The sequence below is a fragment of the Zalophus californianus genome, chromosome 8 (assembly GCF_009762305.2).
Source record: "Zalophus californianus isolate mZalCal1 chromosome 8, mZalCal1.pri.v2, whole genome shotgun sequence".
Classification (NCBI taxonomy): Eukaryota; Metazoa; Chordata; class Mammalia; order Carnivora; family Otariidae; genus Zalophus; species Zalophus californianus.
Genome location: NC_045602.1, coordinates 21422715 through 21442499, shown reverse-complemented (window position 1 = coordinate 21442499; position 19785 = coordinate 21422715). Strand labels below are relative to the sequence as shown.

Below are 19785 nucleotides of genomic sequence, written 5' to 3'. Positions count from 1 at the left end.
AAGGTTCTTGTAGGGTAGGGGCTGAGGAGGGGCTTTCAGAAGGGAACCCAGGAGTGGGCCGCAGGCACACCCCATTCCAAAGTCCTCCCCTTCCCCGGAGGCCTACACCTTGTACCTGTCAGGCCCCAGGGCCCTCCAGAGGAAGAGTATCGATGCCCAGAGTCGCACCCCCACTACTGTTCAGTGCTCTAGCATTTATTTCACGCATCCTTGAGGATTCAGAGAGTGATCGTCAAGGAAACCCAATGCTTCAGCCTCACAGTGTGTGTGCTCGACTTCCTGACTCCCCTTCCCCTGAAGCCGGAGGCATCTGCTCGGGGTTCGAGCACCAGCATGGCTTCACTACACTTAAGAGAAAAACAGAGGAAATAAATATCTAGGTAGGCTAGGTAAGGCGGAAGAGAAGGCTGGTTGGTCTGGGGCCTTGCTGCCAGTGGCATGAGGGGAGCTGGTGCGGCTCCAGGCAGGTGGGTGGTTGGCCACAGTGGCCAGCCTGCTCCAGGTGCCCACCAGCCAGGCCCCGGAGACCTGACAGGAGGCGTACGAACACGCGCAGGAGGCCTGAGCTCCAGGAGCCGGGAGAAAGCCCGTCTTCCCAAACCACGGTGCTTTCTCTTTCCCACCCAACCCACCTGTGCCGGTGGCAGAAAACCAGAGAAGGCCAGCATGTGTTTGCCAGAATCCAGTGAAGGGGGCAGGAGACGGGCGGAAGTGAGTGAAGGCCACTTGCCTCCAGAATCCAGGAGCAGCTGACCGCAATCTACCTGCTCTTCCACGGAGTGAGGATCTTCTCAGACCGGAGCCCACCCGGCAGGACAGGAGGCAGAAGCCCGGGCACTGGCGACGGCAGGGGAACATCCGCCTCCCTAACTAGACGAGCAGGGCAGCAGCAGAGCTGGGCTTCCCGCCGCCCCCCCCCCCCCCCCCCCCCCCCCGCCGAAGTCCTCACCCACCAACCCGGCTTGTCCTTGAGCAGCCCGGCCAGGGCCCGAATTCATAGAAGGGGAAAGGAAGGGCCTCCCAGACATACAGAAACGGCCCCCAGACTCTGGGGCAGCTAAGGCCAAAAGCCCACAGAGCACAAGAGGAGGGCGGGGGCACTTGGGGAGTTTGTGCTTAAATTACGGACCTTCTTCCCTTGTCTCTAACCGGAACCTACAAGCTTGAGAAGTGCCAGATGTCTGTGAAGCTCTGCATCAGGACGGGATGATGAACACCCCCTCCCCCACAGTGGGAATCACAGTAACGTGTCCCCAGGTCCAGGTGCGCACTGGTGCCTCCAGCGCCCTCCCCACTCACTTGGCACAGATGCCAGACGTCCCCATTTCCAAGTGTGTCTCCCCTGGATTCACTCGGAGGGGCTGCCTGGCTGCCTCAGTCTGGGCACAGATTCTCACTCTGGGCGCGCTGCCCCCCCCCCGCCCCAGCAGACCCGGGGGCTAACCCCCGCGGCCTCCGCGTCAGCATTCCCGCTGTGCAGCTACAAGCTGGGAACCTCAGATCTTGGGCCGCCAGCCTTTGATGAACTGCATGATCTTCTTGACCTGCAGCTTGGTGAGGTGGAAGTCATCCGCCAGGATGTCCTCACTGAGTTGCACAAAGATGCTGCCGTCAATGCGTTCTCGGGCAAAGCAGCTCACCACATCCTCTGAGAGCCCGATGAAACGCAGACTTCGAGAGACTTCTTCCAGGGAGAGCGCAGACAGGTCAGCAGGGGGCTGCCAGGAGGAGGCATCCCGGCCTCCCCAGCCTGCCGCCCCCTCCCGGGGACTGGCAGGAGGCCCTTCCAAGCGCCCTTGGGTGAGAAGGAGCCGTGCTCCGCCTGCCTCGGGCCCCTGCAGGGCCACCGGTGACAGAGGGGTGGGGACCTGCCGCAGCACCAAACCTTCCGGTTCAAAGGCCTTGGGTCCAAGTGGCGAGAGGCAGGGTGCCCCCACAGCTCTGGGCTCCTGACAGCGGAGCAGCTCGGGCTCTGGAGAACTGCCCTGGCCCAGCTCAAAGGGATCAAAGGGCTCCAGGGCTGGTTCCCGCCACTCAGAGGGGGGGGAGGAGGAGGTGGGACACGAGGCGGGCGCAGCTGAGTAGGGCTGGCCTGCTGAGCCCGGGCCTGGAGGAAAAGCAGGGCTGGAGGTAGCCAGGGGACCCGAGCTGGTGGTGGGCCCAGAAGAGGAGGCCGCTGAAGGGCCGGAGGCGTAGGCAGGCCCCGAAAAGGGGTTGAGAGCTCCGAATGGAGCAAAGCGTTTCTGGGGGTGAGAGGGCTTGAATAGAGGCGGGCAGCTGTGGTAGGCCTTGACGGGGGTGTCCGCTCCCAAGAGGGAGGTGGCCCGACCGCTCAGGGGCTCTGCAAGGGCCCGGGCGGCCTGGCTGGGCTGCGTGGTCGAGGGCAGGGGTCCCGGGGGTGGGCGGCTGGAGGACTCGCCCGCCTTGCAGTCTCCCCAGGTGCATGGGTAGCAATAAAGGGAGTAGGCGTCCGGTGACGGAGAGCCACTGCCACTGCGAGACCCTGTCCTGTGGGCAGAGACACACACACGGAAGGGTCAGCCAGTGCAAGAGGGAAACGCCACAGGCTCACATGCAGGACACAGCAAACCGCTCTGCCAGGCCAGAGACGGCCACTGGGACCTCAGCACTACCCGCTCGCACCCCAGCCCCCAAGGCCCAAGACCCCCTGGGACTGCCCTGGTCTGTCTTCCAGCCTTTCCCACCCCAGGAAAAATTAAACTTAACTGCATTACATAAAAATTTTAATAGAGCAAGGAACAGTCCATCCTGCGGCCCATCCCAGCCTGAAGGGAACCTGAGCAGTGTTCCCATCCAATCGTCAGCACTTAGGAACAAGGTGGACCAGGAAGGTGGAAAGCAAAGCCGTGGGCCCCAGCCCCCCGCACCCTCGAGAACCTGCCCGCTCTGCACCACAGGCCTGGACTCTTCCTCTCCCTCAGCACCGGCCCCCCTCTCCCCGCCCTTCCCCTCCTCAGTCCCCCGCAGGAGGACCCAGCACCAAGAGCAGGCAGGGGCTCACCCGTCCTGAAGGCCAGACGAGTAGTAGGGGAGGCTGGAGCTAGGTGAGCGGCCGGGCTGCAGCTTGGGGAAGCGTGGGGGCACCGGGGGGCTGCCCGAGAGCCGGCCGCTGCCATTGCCACCCCGGGGAGGCACGGGGGGGGCATTGAGCAGGCGGCACTCCTCCTTCACCTGCAAGCAGAGCGCCATGACTCCACGCCCTGTCCCCAAGCAGTGGACACTCCGGACCTTCCCTTTCCCAAGCAGCTGGGCAAGGAGGGTGTCTGGGCCTGACGCTTTGCCTTACCTCCAACTACTCACCCACCCCACCCCTTCTAGTCTCTCCAGCCACTCTGAGAGCCCACATACACCATCTCCCACGGCCCTGGAAATCCGTCATGAAGGTAAGAGAATACAGAAGTAGACTCAAATAGATAGTCAACCTAGTCCCTCCTCAAGGAAAAGGAAAGTGGTGTGACAGGGAGAAAAAGGGAAGGACAAGTATCTGCCATCTGGATCCCTTCTTCATAGGTCGAATACTCAGAGTGGACTCCCTGGGATATTAAAAGCTAGAGTCTATTTCTGTGGACAAGTATGGTTGGGAAATTCTGTGTTAGGTATAAATAGGGTTCCTTAGGGCAGGACTTCTCAGAGCTTTTAATAAACCAAAGTTCTATGGCTCCGAAGTGAGGAGGGGGTGAGCTAGGAATCCTCCACTACATTTTTCTAAACTTACTCCATCATGGGACCTTCTTTTCACGGGACAACTTAAAGGGCTCCTGTGGGGCCTTCAGGGCTCATCCCAAATTCTCTCAAGCTGGAGACCTACTAGCATCTTTGTCTCCAAAACTCCTAGCACCACTGTCTCTAGTATCCCTCACTACAAATACGCTCCTGTGTCGTCTTTCCCCTTGTTCTCCCCTTCCCCCGCCCCCCCCCGCCCCCCCGTCCCCCCCCCCCCGCCCCAGTCCCACACTCCAGGGGCTGGAGCCCGGGGCTCAGGAGAACTGGCATCTGGCTGGCCACCTCCCTCCCTGGAGTAGAGAGAGCCCCCAGCTCGGCTCCCTGCCTCCCCACCCTTCCCACCTCCGTCGCAGCCACCCACCGCCTCGGACTTGGGAGGGACAGGAGGCGGTGGGGCTTCAGGCTCCAGGCGGGGCGGCCCAGCGGCCCCGAAGGAGATGAGGTCGGGCCCGGGCGGCGGCTGAGCCCGGCCCTCGGCGAGGCCGTCGGCCGCCTGGTGCGTCCACAGCTCCTCGTAGGGGATCTCGGCGGGCGGCGCGGCGGGCTCGGGGGCGCCGGCCCAGTCCGGGCTCACGTACTCCTGGTCGCCGTCGCCGGGTGGGCCGGGGGCGCGGGGGGGGGCGCGCGGGGGCGCGGGCAGGCAGAGGCGCGCGCGGCGCGGGCTGGCGCAGTCGTCGGCCAGCTCGGCGGGGGCCTCGCGCACGGCCGTGGAGTACTCGTCGGGGTCGAAGCGCTCGCGGCAGTAGGAGGCGCTATCGCGCACCAGGCGCTCCACGCGCGGGTCCCCGGCCAAAAGGCCCTGCGGCAGCGCGAAACGCGGCGTGTCGGTGAGCAGCAGAAAGTGCAGCGGCGCCGGGCCCTCGCGGCGCAGCGCCAGCCCCAGCACCACGGTCTTGGAGATGATGCTGACCAGCTTGTAGCAGTGGCCCTCCCGCACCGGGTGCAGGTCGTAGGGGTTGCGCGGCGGCCGGCTGGGCACCAGCACGTTCACCGGGAGCCGCACACGCTCGATGATGGCGCGCACCGTGTGCTCGCCCTCCTGCATCTGCAGCTCCAGCGGGCTGCGCGTGCTGAAGCGGCCCTGGCACTGGAAGGGCAGGCTCAGGCTCTCGTTGGTGCGGTGGTTCATGCAGATGAGGCAGGGCATCTTGCCTTTGATGGGCCTGCCACCGCCGCCGCTCGCGGCCCCCGCGCCCCCGGGTCCGCCGCCGCCCACCCCGGCCAGCGCCCCGGCCCGGCCCAGCTTGCGCAGCAGCGTGGTGAAGCGCGAGCGCTCCTTGGTGGTCTTAGCGCACAGGATCTCCGCCTGGCCCATGAGAGTGAGCTCGTCGCCCGCGTGCAGCGTGAAGTTGTACACCTCGCTGTCCTCGCTGAATTCGCCCGACACCACCTGCGGAGTCCCAGAAACACGGCGAGGCCTTAGCCAGAGCCCCAGGGAAAGCCGCCCTTTGAGGCTCCCGGGGTGGGGGGGGGGTTGTTCCCTGGGCTGAAACCCGATCGAGGCCACTGGACTGGGGGGTCGGGGACCCACCTTCCCTCCTGGAGAGGCCACATGGCAGCTGTGCAACCTTAAATGAGCCTACTCTGGGGCCTAGCTGCCTCATGTAATAACTCTTACTTGGAAGAAGTGCTGTATGTACAGCGACCTACTTTGAAAATACCCAATAAATGACAATTTTATTATCGTTATCTTTACAATTTGGGCAGGAATAATGCTCCACCCACTCAACAAGGCTACTGTGCAGAGAAATGAATTGATGGATAAGGGTTTGTAAATAGTAAAGAGCGATCTGTACACAAGTGGGGCCTGTTGGTATTGTGTACCAACCCTACACCAGCTGACGCTAGGACAGGCTGCCCTGAAGGCCTCCAAGTCAGGGTACGATGTTCCACACTTACTCCTGCCTCACCACCTTTCCAGAAAGTTCTGCAGGCCAGTGGGTCATACACCTAGCTCTTCTGATATGGCCCAATCGTGCCAAATGCCGTCGAGCTGCTGCCAGGAGCCACACTGACAACCCTCTAACCAGCGATGGGGCATCCTGCCTGGTGTGGCAAGGACTAACCTTGACACTGAAGGTGATGGCTTCCATCACAAAGATGCGGTCAGGGAAGACGCTGGCCACCTCCTCCACGCTGCTGAAGTACCTCACTGGCTCCTGCACATCCCGGGCCTGCTCCAGGAGCTTGAACTTCCCTACAAAGGAGAAACACAGGCTGCTAGGGCAGGCCTGCCTGCTAGTCCCTGCTTCCTGCTACCCTCACCTCAGCCAGGCCTGCTGGAACTCCGGCAGGCAGAAAGGCAGGTTTGCCCCCACAGGAGGTGGAAGGGGCTGGTCAGCTGGCTCAAGGGCAAAGGTGAGCACAGACCAAGCACGGAGAGCTTGTGGGTGGGTGAGGAGGTTAGCAGCTGCCTGCCCAGAGAAATCCAAGTGCAAAGAGGCAGCTGAACATTTGCACACAGAGCTGGCCTCTAACCAAGCATCAGTGCGGCACAGGAGATGCAGGCTCCTAGCTTTGTCCCAGCCCCACTCTGACTTGCTGTGACCCTAGACAAGTCCTTTCCCCTCTCTGGGTCCTCATCTGAGGGTGCTGGAGCAGGGGCCTTGGGGCCCTGTCTGGATCTGGCATTCAACGCGTCGACCTTGGGTGGCTGATCCATACCGATGCACTGGACAGGCCGGGGGCTCAGCCCTAGGCCTCGGAGGCCCCAGGAGAGCTGCTCAGACTCCAGCTTTGTTCCCAGACCCTGCCTGGCCCAACATCCAGCTGCACCGTCCCAGAGACCTCTGACCAGAGCCCAGCAAAATCCCTCAGAGGCGGCCTTCCAAGCCTGCTGTCTAGGGCTGTTTTGGCTGGCTCAGCAGATACCCCCAGCAGACACGGACTTTCAAAGAAGGAGGCTAATCCATGAAGCTGACACCCTTGTGTAAACGGTCTTACCTCACTGGCCACACACGTGTAATGTGCCCACCTACAAGAGCACAAAGACAGGCTGCGAAAATCCCAGACATCTGGACGGATACCCCTTCTCAGGCCTTCCACGGACAGAGGGGAATCTTAGGTGAGAGGACAACAGGCCAGGACGAGACAAGGGGGCTCCTTAGCTTCCACAGCCTTCCTGGCGGTTGCTGCAGTCATGGTCCACGCATTTATTCCTTCCACAGTTATGGAGCACCCTGTGTGTGCCAGATGTTGGGCTAGACCTGACAGAGGGTGCAAACCCAGGGACTCGGACAGAGTGGGTGTGACGGTGAGCACCTAGTACTGGCAGGTGGGGACCCGGGACTGAGAGCCAGAGGACCGCGGAGTGAGTGGGAACCTGCCTGGCAGCCTGACGGGGTCCTGAGAATAAGAAGAGTTTTACGGAACAGACCGTCCCACATGGAAGAACTGGTGCGAACCAGAGTCAGGAGAGCAGAGTGCCAGCCCCGGGCCCGATAGGGGAGGGCCTGTGCCCAGGACCTGAGGAAGGGGACGATAGCTGGGCAAGTAGCATTCGGGTGATGAAAGGCTCTGAACGCCAGACTAAGGCAGAAGGATTCTACTCAGGAAGAAATGAGCGTTCGGCTTTTTTCTCCTAAGTTCAATCCCAATGAGATCAAAGTCTTATACCTGAAAGCTGGGGCCACATCTGCTGAGCCTCCAAGATTGGCCCCCTGGGTCTGTCTCCAAACAAGGTGAGTGAGGACATCGCCCGGACCAGTGGTGATTGCAAGGGTCTGAGGTGGACAGTGACACTGACCATTCAAGACAGGCCCAGATTGAACTGGTACCTTCTGCCCTCTGCTCTGATCATCAAAGCCCTCAATGAACCGCCAAGAGACAGAAAGAAGCAGAAAGACCTGAATCACAGTGGAAACATCACTTTTCAGGAGCTTGTCAACACTGCCCCACAGAAGTGGCACGCATCGTTAGCTAGAGAACTCTCTGGAACCATTCAAGAGATCCTGGGGACTGCCCAGTCTGTAGGCTGCAAGGTTGATGGCTGTCACCTTCGTGACCTCATAGACAGCATCAACAGTGGTGCAGCAGAATGCCCCACTAGTTAAGAACCAAAAAGGAAAGTATTTCAATAAAGGGTCATCTGACCCGCCCCGCCAAAAAAAAAAAAAAAAAAAGAAAGAGAAAATAAAAAGAAATGAAAGCAATTGCAGTGTGTTTTGAGCAAGGAAATGCCAAGATCCAAGTTGAGCTCTGTAAAGAAAGTGGGGGCGGGCGGCCGGCCGGTCAGGTCAATCGGCCAGGGACTGTTCTGCAGCAGAGCCGGGACGGTGGCTGGGGGAAGAGCGAAATCGAGCAGACCAAGGGGTACGTGGAGGGAAGACTGGGGTGGCAGATGAGGAGCAGGCAGGGGAGGAGAGGACTCGGGCCACCAGCCCCGGCAGGAATAGAGCTGGCAAAACAGACTCTTTATGCTAGACAACAAACTGAGCGTTGCTAGAGGGAGGTGGGCAGGGGGTGGGCCACATGGGTGATGGGGATTAAGGAGGGCACTTGTGATGAGCACCAGGGGGTATATGTAAGTGATGAATCCCACACCTGAAATCAGTATTACACTGTACGTTAACTGGGATTTAAATAAAAACTTGAAACTACAAGAAAGAAAAAAAGGAGACCAAAAAAAAAAAAAAAAAAATGGAGCTGGCAAAGCTGCTAAGCGAAACTGGGGACCCGGAAGTAACATGCTGTGGGGCTGGAGCCAGTCCTGAGGAGGCCAACTGAGGGGGTGGGAGGCCAGGAGGGGGTGCTCCTGGGGGGTGAGCACTCGGGGGCAGGGCTCGGGGATGCCTAGTCAGAAGTTCAGACTGAAGGTCACCCACCCACAGGTGGAGTCTTCCTTAGGGCAGGGAAGACGGCTCAAGGAAAGAAGAACAGAAGATCTTAACGCTCTGGGAACCGTCTTCCCAGAAAAATGCCCACAGCGAACTCCTGGCATGAACACAAACACCATTTTGTATACAGTGTGGGGGGTCCTGGATTCCCCAAAACCCAGCCAGAATCCCAGACTGAGGACCCCCCACCGGGCCTCCCCAGGGCTGGGTAGGAAGCACGAAGGGCCAAGGACAGAGTCCGTGAGCATCTAGAAGCAGGAAAGAAGCGAGATCGGAGAAAGAGAAGGGCAAGTGCCCCGGAGAAAGCTGGGGAGGAGTCCTGCCCCCACCACTCTGAGACCCTTTAAGATGTGCCTCAGCCCTTGAGGGCAGCAGGGATGCCGCGGGGAGGGGCCCGGCAGGGAACAGCCGTCTGGGGGTCGGGTGGCAGGACCTGCACCTCGGCTACCTTCCCACCGGGAGCGCTGCCCCTCCCTCACCCGGTGTCCAACCGCCCCCAAACCCCCCCCCCACCCCAAGCAGCCATGCGGGGCGAAAGGCCCGCCGCCCCCTGTGGGGAGAGCCGGAGCCAAGTCACGGCTGCAGCCGGGGCAGGATGTGGCCCGGGGATCGATGTAACCATGGTAGCCAGCACCACCCCCTCGGCCGCAGCCTGAGCCCAGCACCGGTCATTACTGCAGGAGGAAGGAAGGAAGGGAGCCCTCCCGGGAGTGAGGCGCTAGCCCCTGGAAGCCTTTACTCCCCCCTGCAGCTTCTTCTCCTGCCTTCGCCCGGTCTGAGACCCCCGCAGGCCCAGGGACCTGCCCACACCCCCCCCCCAGCCTGCCCCTGCTCCCTGCCCTCCCCTCCTAGAACACATGTGTGCTGCCTGGCGTCCCGTCCAGCCCAAAGCAGCCCTGCTTCTCTCCCCCTCCTCCCAGCAGCCGACCCCGGCAGCCGTTCCCTCAAGAATGATGGGTAAATGTGCACACTTGGGGGCAGACAGACCCGGTTGTATCCCATTTCTGGCACCAACCAGCAGTGTGACCTTAGGCAAACTACTCTCTGTAGGCTTCAGTTTTCCCATCTGTGAAATGGAAGCATACGGCCTAATGCCCGGAGTGCCATGCGCCGCTGACTAGAGCCACCCGGCCCCGCACTCAGGGCGGTGCGGGCTGCCTCAGAGCAGCCAGGTTCCCCCGGGCTCCCCGGGTGCGGGGCTGCGCTCCCCTCCCCCGCGGCCCTCCGGGTCCGCAGCCACTGCCCCCGCCCACTCCATTATTAATTCATTAGGAGGAACTGGGCTGTGCACTCAGCTTCCTCCTTACCCCGCCCCTCCTACTCCTGAGGGGCCTGGCCTCCCCTCCCCCACCGAGCCACCCACTGGAAAGACGCTGATGGGGATGCGCCTCTCCTACAGGCCAGCTGTCACCTCATGACTACACCATCCACATGCACTCAGGGGCACCAAAAGACATAGGGGAAGGGCTAGAAGCCTCCCGCTCTCACTCTTCCCTAGGAGGTTCCGTGCCTTGGTTTCCCGGATTCTTAATCACACAACCGAAATAGGAGAGTAAAGTCACACTTCTGTCAGTGAGGGCTTTTTCCAATTTTTGCTTTTTTATCCCAAGAAGACGACCTGGGACCTCTTCCTGGACGAACACCAGATAGACACCCAGCCTGGGAAGTTTCTAGCTTCTAAGCAGCCTTTCTCAAGGGCTCAGGGCTCAGGACAGAACCGCAGGTCAGAAAGACACCTGAGAGAGTTTTCTCATCTTTTAAATGGGTGTGAGGGCTATGGGGGTCCCAACTTCGCAGGGTCGTTGTAGAGAGCAGAAGCCTTTGTCTTAGTCCTGCCCCCCTGGTTCAGGAAGGGCTGCGGGTGAGGGGCAAGCTACTGGAGCTCCTGGGGCCTCACTTTGTGAGTTAAATGGACTTAATAAGACTTTCTCACAGGGTGGCCGTGGGGATAAAATGATGAAATGCTCAGCTCAGTGTCTGGAAGGCAGCCATGGGTTTAACACATAGGAGCTGTGTGATCGTGGGCTCACATGGGGGCTTCACTGGGATGGAGCCACCAGATTCCCATCCTTCCCACCCAGGTGACGACGACCCTGCATTGCTGGTGTGGTGCAAGCAAGCACAAGCCCAGGAGTCGGGTCACCAGGGTTCTAGCCCATACTCTGCTGCTCACCAGCCGTGTGACCCTGGGCAAGTCCCTTCCCTCTTAAACCCTCTGTTTTATCATGTGTAAAATACAAGGGCTGTACTTTCCCTCTCCAGCAGCAGAATCCTTTCTTCAAACAAAATCTGATGTGGATCAACATCATATATATAAAAGATAAAAGTAGTTCATTAGCGTAATCTTATTTAAAAGTCTAAAACGTTAACATTCACTTATAAAGTCAATCAGTGAAAACGAATTTAACACAAAAACTGGGAAGAACAGGATTACAGTGGGCAGAGGCAGCCAGATACTCAGCCCAAGCATCCCTTTGCTTCTGAAGGGCTTCGGTTGCCCGCCACTGAGAAGATCCTGGCCATGTTCTTCTTGAGGGTCTGTACCAAGGAGGCTTAATGAGGCAGCTCACGGTACATACCCCAGGTCTCTCGCTGGGGTTAAGCTTTGACTCGTAGCAATTTGAGAGTGTGGATATTTTTTTAAAAAATCAGTTGTTTAAAATCTATTAAAGGGCGCCTGGGTGGCTCAGTTGGTTAAGCGACTGCCTTCGGCTCAGGTCATGATCCTGGAGTCCCGGGATCGAGTCCCACATCGGGCTCCCTGCTCAGCAGGGAGTCTGCTTCTCCCTCTGACCCTCTTTCCTCTCGTGCTCTCTATCTCTCATTCTCTCTCAAATAAATAAATAAAATCTTTAAAAAAAATAAAATAAAATCTATTAAAAGACAGTGTGAATCAAAGGTTTTCAACAAGAAAACCAGGACTCCCCAGAACAGTATGAAAACCACTGGACCCTAACCCTAACCGCCCCCTGCCCACCAGGCCCTGGGCTCAGCCCTGTGGCTCCAAGGAAAGGGTGGTCACCGACAGCTTCTCCCAAGCCCCACCCCCTACCCTCCTGCCTCCACCCCCAGTGGCTCAAGGTCATCTGTTCCTGGCTGGGCACACCTGGGTACTGCAGGGGGATGTCAATCTTGGGTCCGATGACGTAGTGGCCCTCCTCCAGGGTATGGGCGGTCACTGTTGTCCACTGGCGGCAGGAGTGAATGAGCAGGATGTCTCTCTCACTGACACCCTCAGCATACTCCCCTGGGAGGCGAAGGGCGGAAGAGGAAGGAAAGGTAAAGCGAACATCAGGAGGGGGCAGAGAGTAGGGAGGCTGACTACTTCTCTAAGACCCTGACTAGGGACAGCTCCCCATGAGCCTGTCCGGGTCAGCAAGGCTCAGGGGATAAGCAGTTTGCCAGCTGTGGCCTCAGGGCTGTGAGTCATGCCCCGTCTCCCAGGGCCCAGGTTCCTGCCCCTGACAGGGCCCCAGCAAACCAGCCCAGCCGTAGTCCTGAGTTCTTCACCTGCTGTCCCGGGGCCAGGGCTGCGCGGGGGGGCCCCGGGGGGGGGCAGGGGGAGGAGCACCTCCCAGCAGATTCGCCAGCCCTGCCCTCCAGGAGCGCTTAGACCCATGGGGAGGTGGAAGAAATGTGAACCGAGGAAACAGACCGCCTTTGACGTTGAGTGGAGGGTGTCTGGGCACTCCCAGAGGGGAGCAGCAAACTAGCCGGGGGTGGGGTGAGCAGCAGACCCTAGAGCTGGCCCGCAGGACCACCAGCAGGGTTCTCAGCCCCCAAGTCAGTGCCTGAGCCAGGCAAGGAGGCCTGTCTCAGCCCTATCTGTGTTGGAGGCACAGATAGGGCTGAGACAGGGCTGTCCGTTGTGGGTCCCAGCTGAGAGCTCCCCCCAGCACCATACATCACTCGAGTCAGAAGAAGAACAGGGCTTGGAGGAGCTGATTCCTGCCTCTCTCACTCACGGGCAGCCCTTTTACACGCATTGCCCCAGGAGACTCCTACATTCAGGGGACTGCAAAGGAGAGGGAGGAAAGTCTCAGATACCCCCTACCCCCTTGCAGAGAGGCTGTTTCTTGGCCCTCCCTTTGTCAGCCCTTCACCCTCCCAGTCTCTGGAACACAGTGATGAGGTGGGGGGGGGGCTTCTGGGGGGGCCTAGTTCTGGGGGAAGCTGCACTGGGGCAGAGGTGTTGGGAGGGGCCTGGGCCCAGGAGGCTCCAATCCCAGCAACGGTTTCCAGGGGAGCCGGTGGAGCGGCCTCCTGGCTGCAGCTGGTGGGCAGGGGGGGTGGGGGACGCCTCCTTCCCAGCCCTCTCAGACACAACTGACTAAATTGCTGCCACCCAACCAAATGGGAAGTGGTTTATCCTGATGCCTGAGGGCCCCATGAAGTGTGTGGGGAGGATGTGTTCAGGTGCTTGGGGGCGGGCCTGGCTCCCACTGTGTTGGAGGGGTCTGAACCTTCCTCCTCCACCCCTCCCCTCCTGGGGCAGAGAAAGCTCTCCTAAGCCCCGGCCCACCCTTCCACAGGGACACGGGCCACTGCCACACAGGGTACACACCAAGAGCCATGGTCCCAACCGTTGAGCCAGCACAGCCACCTGGCCCAGTGAGACAGGAGCTGGTCACCCCACTGACACAACTCAGTCGCACAGCCCCACTAAGGGGCCTCTCCCAAACACAGAGGCATACAATGACCTTTAAGACTTCAAGACACACTTTGTTCACATAGTCACAGTCATGGTGACCAGAGCCACAGCTTCCATGGTCACAGCTAGACCATCACCAGTTGTCCATGCATTCATCCACTGGGTCAGTAAGTCCATAATCTTTATTAAGCAGTATATGTCCCTTCAAGGAGGATGCAGCCCAGAGTTAAGACAATAAGCTATTACAATGGGTGCACAGGACTCAAGTCAGGGGTGCCAGAGGGGTCATGGGAGTCCAAAAGAGGCCTGCCCAGACTGGGGAGCTTAGAAAGGACCCCCAGGAGGGAGAGATGCCCAAGGGAATGTGTGGGAAGTGGCCAGGCAGAACCCAGGACCCGCTCAGCCCGTTCACAGGCAGACACATACAGCCTTGATCCTGACACGGAACGGTCTCGGGATCACACGCCCACGACCCGGAGAACGAGACGCTGGGCGGCTGAGCCCCTCTGTCCGACGGCCCGGGCACGGACGCCGCCACGCAGTGCGCTCGCGAAACGCACTGAGACTCACGGTGCCCACTCGTCGCCGCCGCGGGTCGGAGGAGGGGCCGCGGGCCCCAAGGAGAGGAGAGTAGCCTGTGGCCGCGGGCCCCATTAGCATTCAGGGAAGCGAGTGTGCCAACGCGGGCCAAACCCCTATTCTTCTCACACACAAAACCCCCGGCCTGGCTGCCAGCCCCGGCTCCCGCCCCTCCTCCAGCCGAGCAGCTCCCCTTCCTCCAAACGGTCCCCTCACTCCGTGCAGCCTCCAGGCGTCCCCTTTCGGGCCCCCATGCACAGTCCCATCGGCAGAGCACCCGGGCCCCTGGGAAGTGGGACAAGATGTGGGGGAGGGCCGGGGACTTGGGGGCACGCCCGGCGGGAGGGCCAATCATTCGGGTCTCTCCCCGAGGTGGCCTGCCCGCCTGGGGCCGCAGACTGCTCCCCAGGACGCGACAGGAAGGTGCAAGAAGGGTCCCAAGAAGGGCCAAGCAGGGCTGGGGGGCGGCGGCGGTGGGAAGACAGAGTCGGAGGCCCAAGGGATGAGGGAGGATCGAGGTGAGAGGCGGGAGACAAAGGGACGGAGGGGGCGCGGCCCGGGCGGGGGTCTGAGGGCGGCAGGGAAAGGGATGCACGACGGGGCGGGCGCGGGGCCTCCGCCGCGCTCCGGGTTCTAGCTGGCAGAGGAAAACTCTGTCCCGGCCGGGCCTCAGTGCCTGTCCCGGATTTCTGTCCCGGTGCCCGTGCGCAGGATCCAGGAGGCGGCAGACCCTCGGCTCTCGGGCCCCGGGTCTCCAGGGAAGGCGCACCGGGAGCTGCGCAGGACCGGCGCCGGGAGCGGAAGGGCAGAGGCCACATCCTCACGCCCCCCGCCCCACTCCCCCAGCACCTGCCCCGAGAGTCCCCGATTTCCCCGCGGACCCCCCGCCGCCCTCCCCCGCACCCCGGTACCTGGCCCGAGGCAGGCGAGCGTGGGCAGGCGGCAGCGGCTGACGATGAGGTCGAGCGGGAAGGCGCCCATGCTCCAGCGCAGGCCGGCCAGCCCGGCCGCCAGCTTCTCCATGGCATGGGCGCCCCCGACGGCCAGTCCCGCGTGGCCCGGGCTCCCGCGCCCGCCGCCACCTCCTGGGGCCGCCGCGGCGCTCCCCGCCTGGCCGCCCGGCCGGGGCTGCGGGAGTCACGTGGCCGGCCTCCCCGCGGGGCGCCGGCCCCCGCCCCCGGCCCTCGCCCCACCCCCCCGCCCGCGCCCGCAGCCGCCGCCAAGTCCCGCCTCTCCGCCCCGCGGGGCGCGCCGGCCCCCCCTCCCCGTGCGTCCAGGTGACAGCCCAGGACCGAGGACCCCGGGCGGGCGCCTGGAACGAAAAGGAAGACGCGCGGCGGCACCTCCGGGTCGGGGGCAGAGGGCAGCCTCCTCTACCCCGCCAAGTGCGTCTGGGCCCCCTTTCCCCGCCGGGAGCGGCGCCTCTCCTCGCCCCCTTGTGCCGCCGCCCACCCCACCCCCGGTCGGCTCCGCTTCCCGAAGCTCCGGCCCAGAATTCGGCCGCTGCGGTCGCGGCTGCCATGGCATCTATCACCTCCAGCTTCACACAGCGCAGCGAGGCCGCCTCACTAACCCCATTTTACCGATGAGCAAACTGAGGCTCAGAGAGGTCAAGTGGCAGCTCGGCTTGGGTCCTGGTTTGACTTCAAAACCTACTGCCTTCCCCGATACTCGGCCCCCCAACTCCGAGCCCCCACTAAGAGCACTTGCCAAGCTCCCAGCGCCCTGTAACCGATTTTCACGGGTCCTTTGGGCCGGATAGCTCCAGCACACACAGCGCGCCACGCACAACTGCTCTGACTGAGGGTCAAGCAGGTGACTGGTGGTGGAGTCTCCTCTCTCAGGCGGATTGTCCCGTCTCTCCTTCCCTTAAGTTGCTCTTCCTTTTCTGCTGTCCACACCTCCTCCTTCCAACCCCTCGTGGCTCCAGTGCAGGACCTCTCCCCTTGGGAAGCCCTTCCAGAAGCTGCGGTGGCTTCAGCAGGGGACGCAGTGCCAGAGGACCCCCTTAGCCCTCGATGTGTCTGCGGTGCCTTCTGCAGGTGCAGGCCTGCCGAGGGGCCTGGGCTGCCAAAAGTAGGCCTTAGCCCCAGCTGGTCCTTAAAGGGCTCCATGGACTCTAGTCCTCAGCCTCCCAACCCAGGGAGGCCCCCACACAGGTGCATGCAAACCCTCTCTTCGAGGGGACTGACCTCCCACATCGTGTGACCTGAGCCCCATGAGCAGTAGCACCAGAGAAGATGAACACAACTTCACAGTGGGAAGACATTTCTGATCCCTTGTCCCATCTCCATCTTTTACAGAGGAAGCAAGGGCGACTCTGAGAGCAGGAATGCCTTGCTCCAAGATAACAAAACAGGAAAGCAGAGGAGGCAGGCCTCCACCGGTGCTGACTCCATAACCAGGCCCGCGGGGCCCCCAGCCCAGCCGAGGCTGCCTCCCTCCACGTCCACTGCCCCGAGGCTGAGCGGCTGGCCCTCGGGCTCGCTCTTCCTTCAGCCACCACAGCTGTGACTTGGGCTAACCCGGATGGTCTGTGGGGTGGGGGTAGCACTCTCCTGGGGAAGTGGGCAAGAAGAAGGGAGAGCAAGGGGGAAAATGCAGGCGTCTAAGGCAGGCGTGGAGGGTCAGAGGTGGGAGACTGAGGAGGCCGAAAGAAGCAAGTGGGTGAAAGGAGCCTGACTTAGTCACTTTTCTTTCCCTGCCCTGTGGGCGCTCTTGAGTAGGGTGACCACAGCTTTTGTCATCCAAACGAGGACATTTCGGAGTGAAGGAGGTGCCAGGTGGAACAATAGGCATAAACCAGGCTCTAGGACAGCGGGTGTAAACCAGGACTGGGCCATGTGGTCGGTCACCCCGTCTCTGAAGGATGCCTCTGAGCCGTGCCTACCGACCGTGGCTTCTCATGCTCGGCGGGGGCTCGCCCCGACTCACCCCGGCTCTAGGCCTCAGTTTCCAGCTCTGCGCCTCCACCCCCAGAAGCGGCATCCACAGGCCTTACGTTTCAACAGTCACGCTTGTGTTTGCTCTTCTCTTACCTTCTATCCCAGCTAACTATTGCCTGGTGCCCCAACCTGGAAATCTGAACCCTTACTTACATCCACCTGGTCACCAAGTCCTGGTGATTCTGCTTCTAGCGCGCGTCCTGTGGAGAGGGCTGGAGAGCCCTGCTTGTCCCAGGCTGACTTCCGTTCCCCCTCCAGCCTTCTCTCCTTGAGGCCACCCTTCGTAGTTCCTGCCAAAAGCCCTGCATACAGCTCTGAATGGGGGTTGAGTCAGAGACCACACAGGTGTGAGACATCAGGTGGAACCACCTAACCGGCTGGACCCACTTCCTAACAGTTGTAGAGTTCCAGAACCTCTCCAGGGCTTTTTAACGCTTGGCAAAGCTCAGGGACCGGACACACAAGTGCCCCAGTACAGAGATCCCTGGATTTGCTTGGGTTTCTGGAAGATGGTGGGCAAGACGGAGAGCCAGGAAGCGAGGTGAGGTAGGAAGATGGGTCAGTAGAAAAGCCAGACTGAGCAGCTGGATCTGGAAGTGAGAGAGCCGGGGGCCTGCGTGGTGTATGAGGCCGTGCCTGAGCTTCTCCCCACCCTGGGAGAGTGTGGGTCTGGCCGGGAGGTAGAGGCCTGGGCTGGGTCACTGGGATCCCAGCTGCTCTGCTGACAGGGTTGGTGGTGACACGTGGAAGGTGGCTTCCTACTGGTGGAGGGGAGGACACGTGAGAGGTGAGTGGTGTGGAGGAGAGGGCGGGGGGCGGGGGGCGGAGCCCGGGCAGAGGCCCACTTTTGGCCCAGCGGCCAGGGGTTAGCCGAGTGGGCAGAAGGTCAGTGGAGTAAAAAGATGGCAAAAGGGGCCGGCACTGGCCAGGGTTGCGTGGAAACAGCCCCAGCCTACCCCATCTGGGGGACAGATAGCCTTCTCTGAGTCCATGAACTATAGGAGGCCAGAGAACATTTGGGTAAGCACCTCTGAGAATTCTAGGAAATACTGTATCCAACTTTTTATTCTAGAAAATTTGAAATGTACATAAAAGTAGAGGTGATAGTCTTATGAATCCTCCATGTATTTCTGTGCACTTGTTTACTCCCCCCTCTTAATTTTTTTAAAAAGTTTATTGAGATATAAGTCACATACTATGCAATTCATCCATTTAAGGTTATACACCGTTTTTATTTTTTTTAAGATTTTTTATTTTTTAACAGAGAGAGAGACAGCGAGAGAGGGAACACAAGCAGGGGGAGAGGGAGAGGGAGAAGCAGGCTTCCTGCGGAGCAGGGAGCCCGATGTGGGGCTCGATCCCAGGACCCTGGGATCATGACCTGAGCCGAAGGCAGACACTCAACGACTGAGCCACCCAGGCGCCCCTGAAGTTATACAATGTTTTTAGCGTATTCATCATATTTTGCCACCATCACCATGATTTTGCCATAAATATTATTTGTATCTGGACCAGGCAGCTGTACTGTCATTAGGCGTTTCTAAGGCAAAGGTACCATGGAATACCACACACCCATTAGAAATAATGCTTACAGGGCGCCTGGGTGGCTCAGTCGGTTAAGCGACTGCCTTCGGCTCAGGTCATGACCCTGGAGTCCGTGGATCGAGTCCCACATCGGGCTCCCCGCTCAGCGGGGAGTCTGCTTCTCCCTCTGACTCTCCTCCCTCTCGTGCTCTCTATCTCTCATTCTCTCTCTCAAATAAATAAATAAAATCTTAAAAAAAATAATGCTTACAAAAAAATCGTAATGATTTGGGGAAATCCTCATTGTAAAAGGTTAATGTAAAAAGGTCAGGATAGCATTTCATGAATAAATGCACTATAAAAAAGAAACAACCAAAGGGAACATGCTCTAATTTTTTAAGATTTTATTTATTTATTTTTGAGAGAGAGAGAGAGAGAGAGCGGCATTGCCCATGATCGGAGAGGAGGGGCAGACGGAGAAGCTGACTCCCCACTGAGCAGGTAACCCAATGAGGGCTGGGCTCAGTGAGGGGCTGGATGCGGGGCTCATTTCGGGTCTCGATGCAGGGCTGGATGCAGGGCTGGATGCAGGGCTGGATGTGGCCCTTGATCCCAGGATCATGACCTGAGCTGAAGGCAGACACTTCACCAACTGAGCCACCAGGTGCCCTGCTCTAATATTGAAAGTGTGTCTGGGTCATGGAATAAGTGATATTGTTTCTCTAATTTTAAAATATTATCCAAAGTTTTATATAGTGAAGAGGCATTTACTTGGTAATTAGGAGCCAGTTTAAACTTTACAAATGAGGGTGTAGGACCTGATGGTATCTGAGGCCCTGCCTGCCTCAAAGTTTCTTGTGTTTGAATGTTCTCCCCACAGGCATCCCGCTGCCCACCAGAGGGAGGAGTGGGGCCCCCCAGCCAGGCCCCTCCGGGTGAGGGTGGGTGAAGGCCTGCCTGCCGGGAGAGAGGGTTCTGGGCACAGCAGGTCCTCCACAGCTGGACACAGCCAGCTTGCCCCCTTACAGGCACCCAGGGAGATCACCATCCTGTGCCTCATTCAACATCAATTTTCTTTGATTAAAAAAATTCTTTCCAAAAAATAAAGATATTCTTTCATTACCACTTTATTACAAATTTAGGCATTTATTACTTGCACTAAACACATAACTTTTCGACAATTTATTTGGAATTGTCTTTCATTTCACTCACAATCACTAAGTAATTTCCATGGACATATAGTTCCAACATTTTGTTCAACCTCTGCTTACTATTCTCCTTCAGATTGTCTTTTGCAATATTAAGAATCAGACAACTTATATGTAAACTAATTAGAATTTAAGTAAAAACTTGAAACAAAAAAACAAAGAAGTAGACAGTATTGTCACTTTTTTTTTTAAGATTTTATTTATTTATTTGAGAGCACAAACAGGGGGAGTGGCAGGCAGAGGGAGAGGGAGAAGCAGGCTCTCCGCTGAGCAGGGAGCCCGATGTGGGGCTCGATCCC

At 59.3% G+C, this 19785-nt stretch overlaps 2 protein-coding genes across 3 annotated transcripts; one reads left to right on the top strand and one right to left on the bottom strand.

Moving 5' to 3' along the window:
- Positions 1–949: 949 nt before the first annotated feature.
- GAREM2 (GRB2 associated regulator of MAPK1 subtype 2) lies at positions 950–14911 on the bottom strand. Of its 2 annotated transcripts, XM_027622284.1 has the most exons (6): positions 14721–14911; positions 11686–11826; positions 5811–5941; positions 4106–5134; positions 3023–3192; positions 950–2508 (listed from the first exon to the last, which is right to left on the bottom strand). In XM_027622284.1, exons 1-6 carry the CDS (start codon positions 14830–14832, stop codon positions 1497–1499), a joined length of 2595 nt encoding a protein of 864 aa, XP_027478085.1. In that variant the 5' UTR covers positions 14833–14911; the 3' UTR covers positions 950–1496. The 2 variants fall into 2 exon arrangements, with proteins under 2 accessions (XP_027478085.1, XP_027478086.1); XM_027622285.1 differs by lacking the exon at positions 11686–11826.
- Positions 14831–16323, top strand: LOC118357287 (basic proline-rich protein-like). Its single transcript, XM_035729009.1, has 3 exons — positions 14831–15536; positions 15684–15885; positions 16113–16323. The coding sequence occupies exons 1-3, from the start codon at positions 14831–14833 to the stop codon at positions 16321–16323; spliced, it is 1119 nt and encodes a 372-aa protein (XP_035584902.1).
- Positions 16324–19785: the final 3462 nt, after the last annotated feature.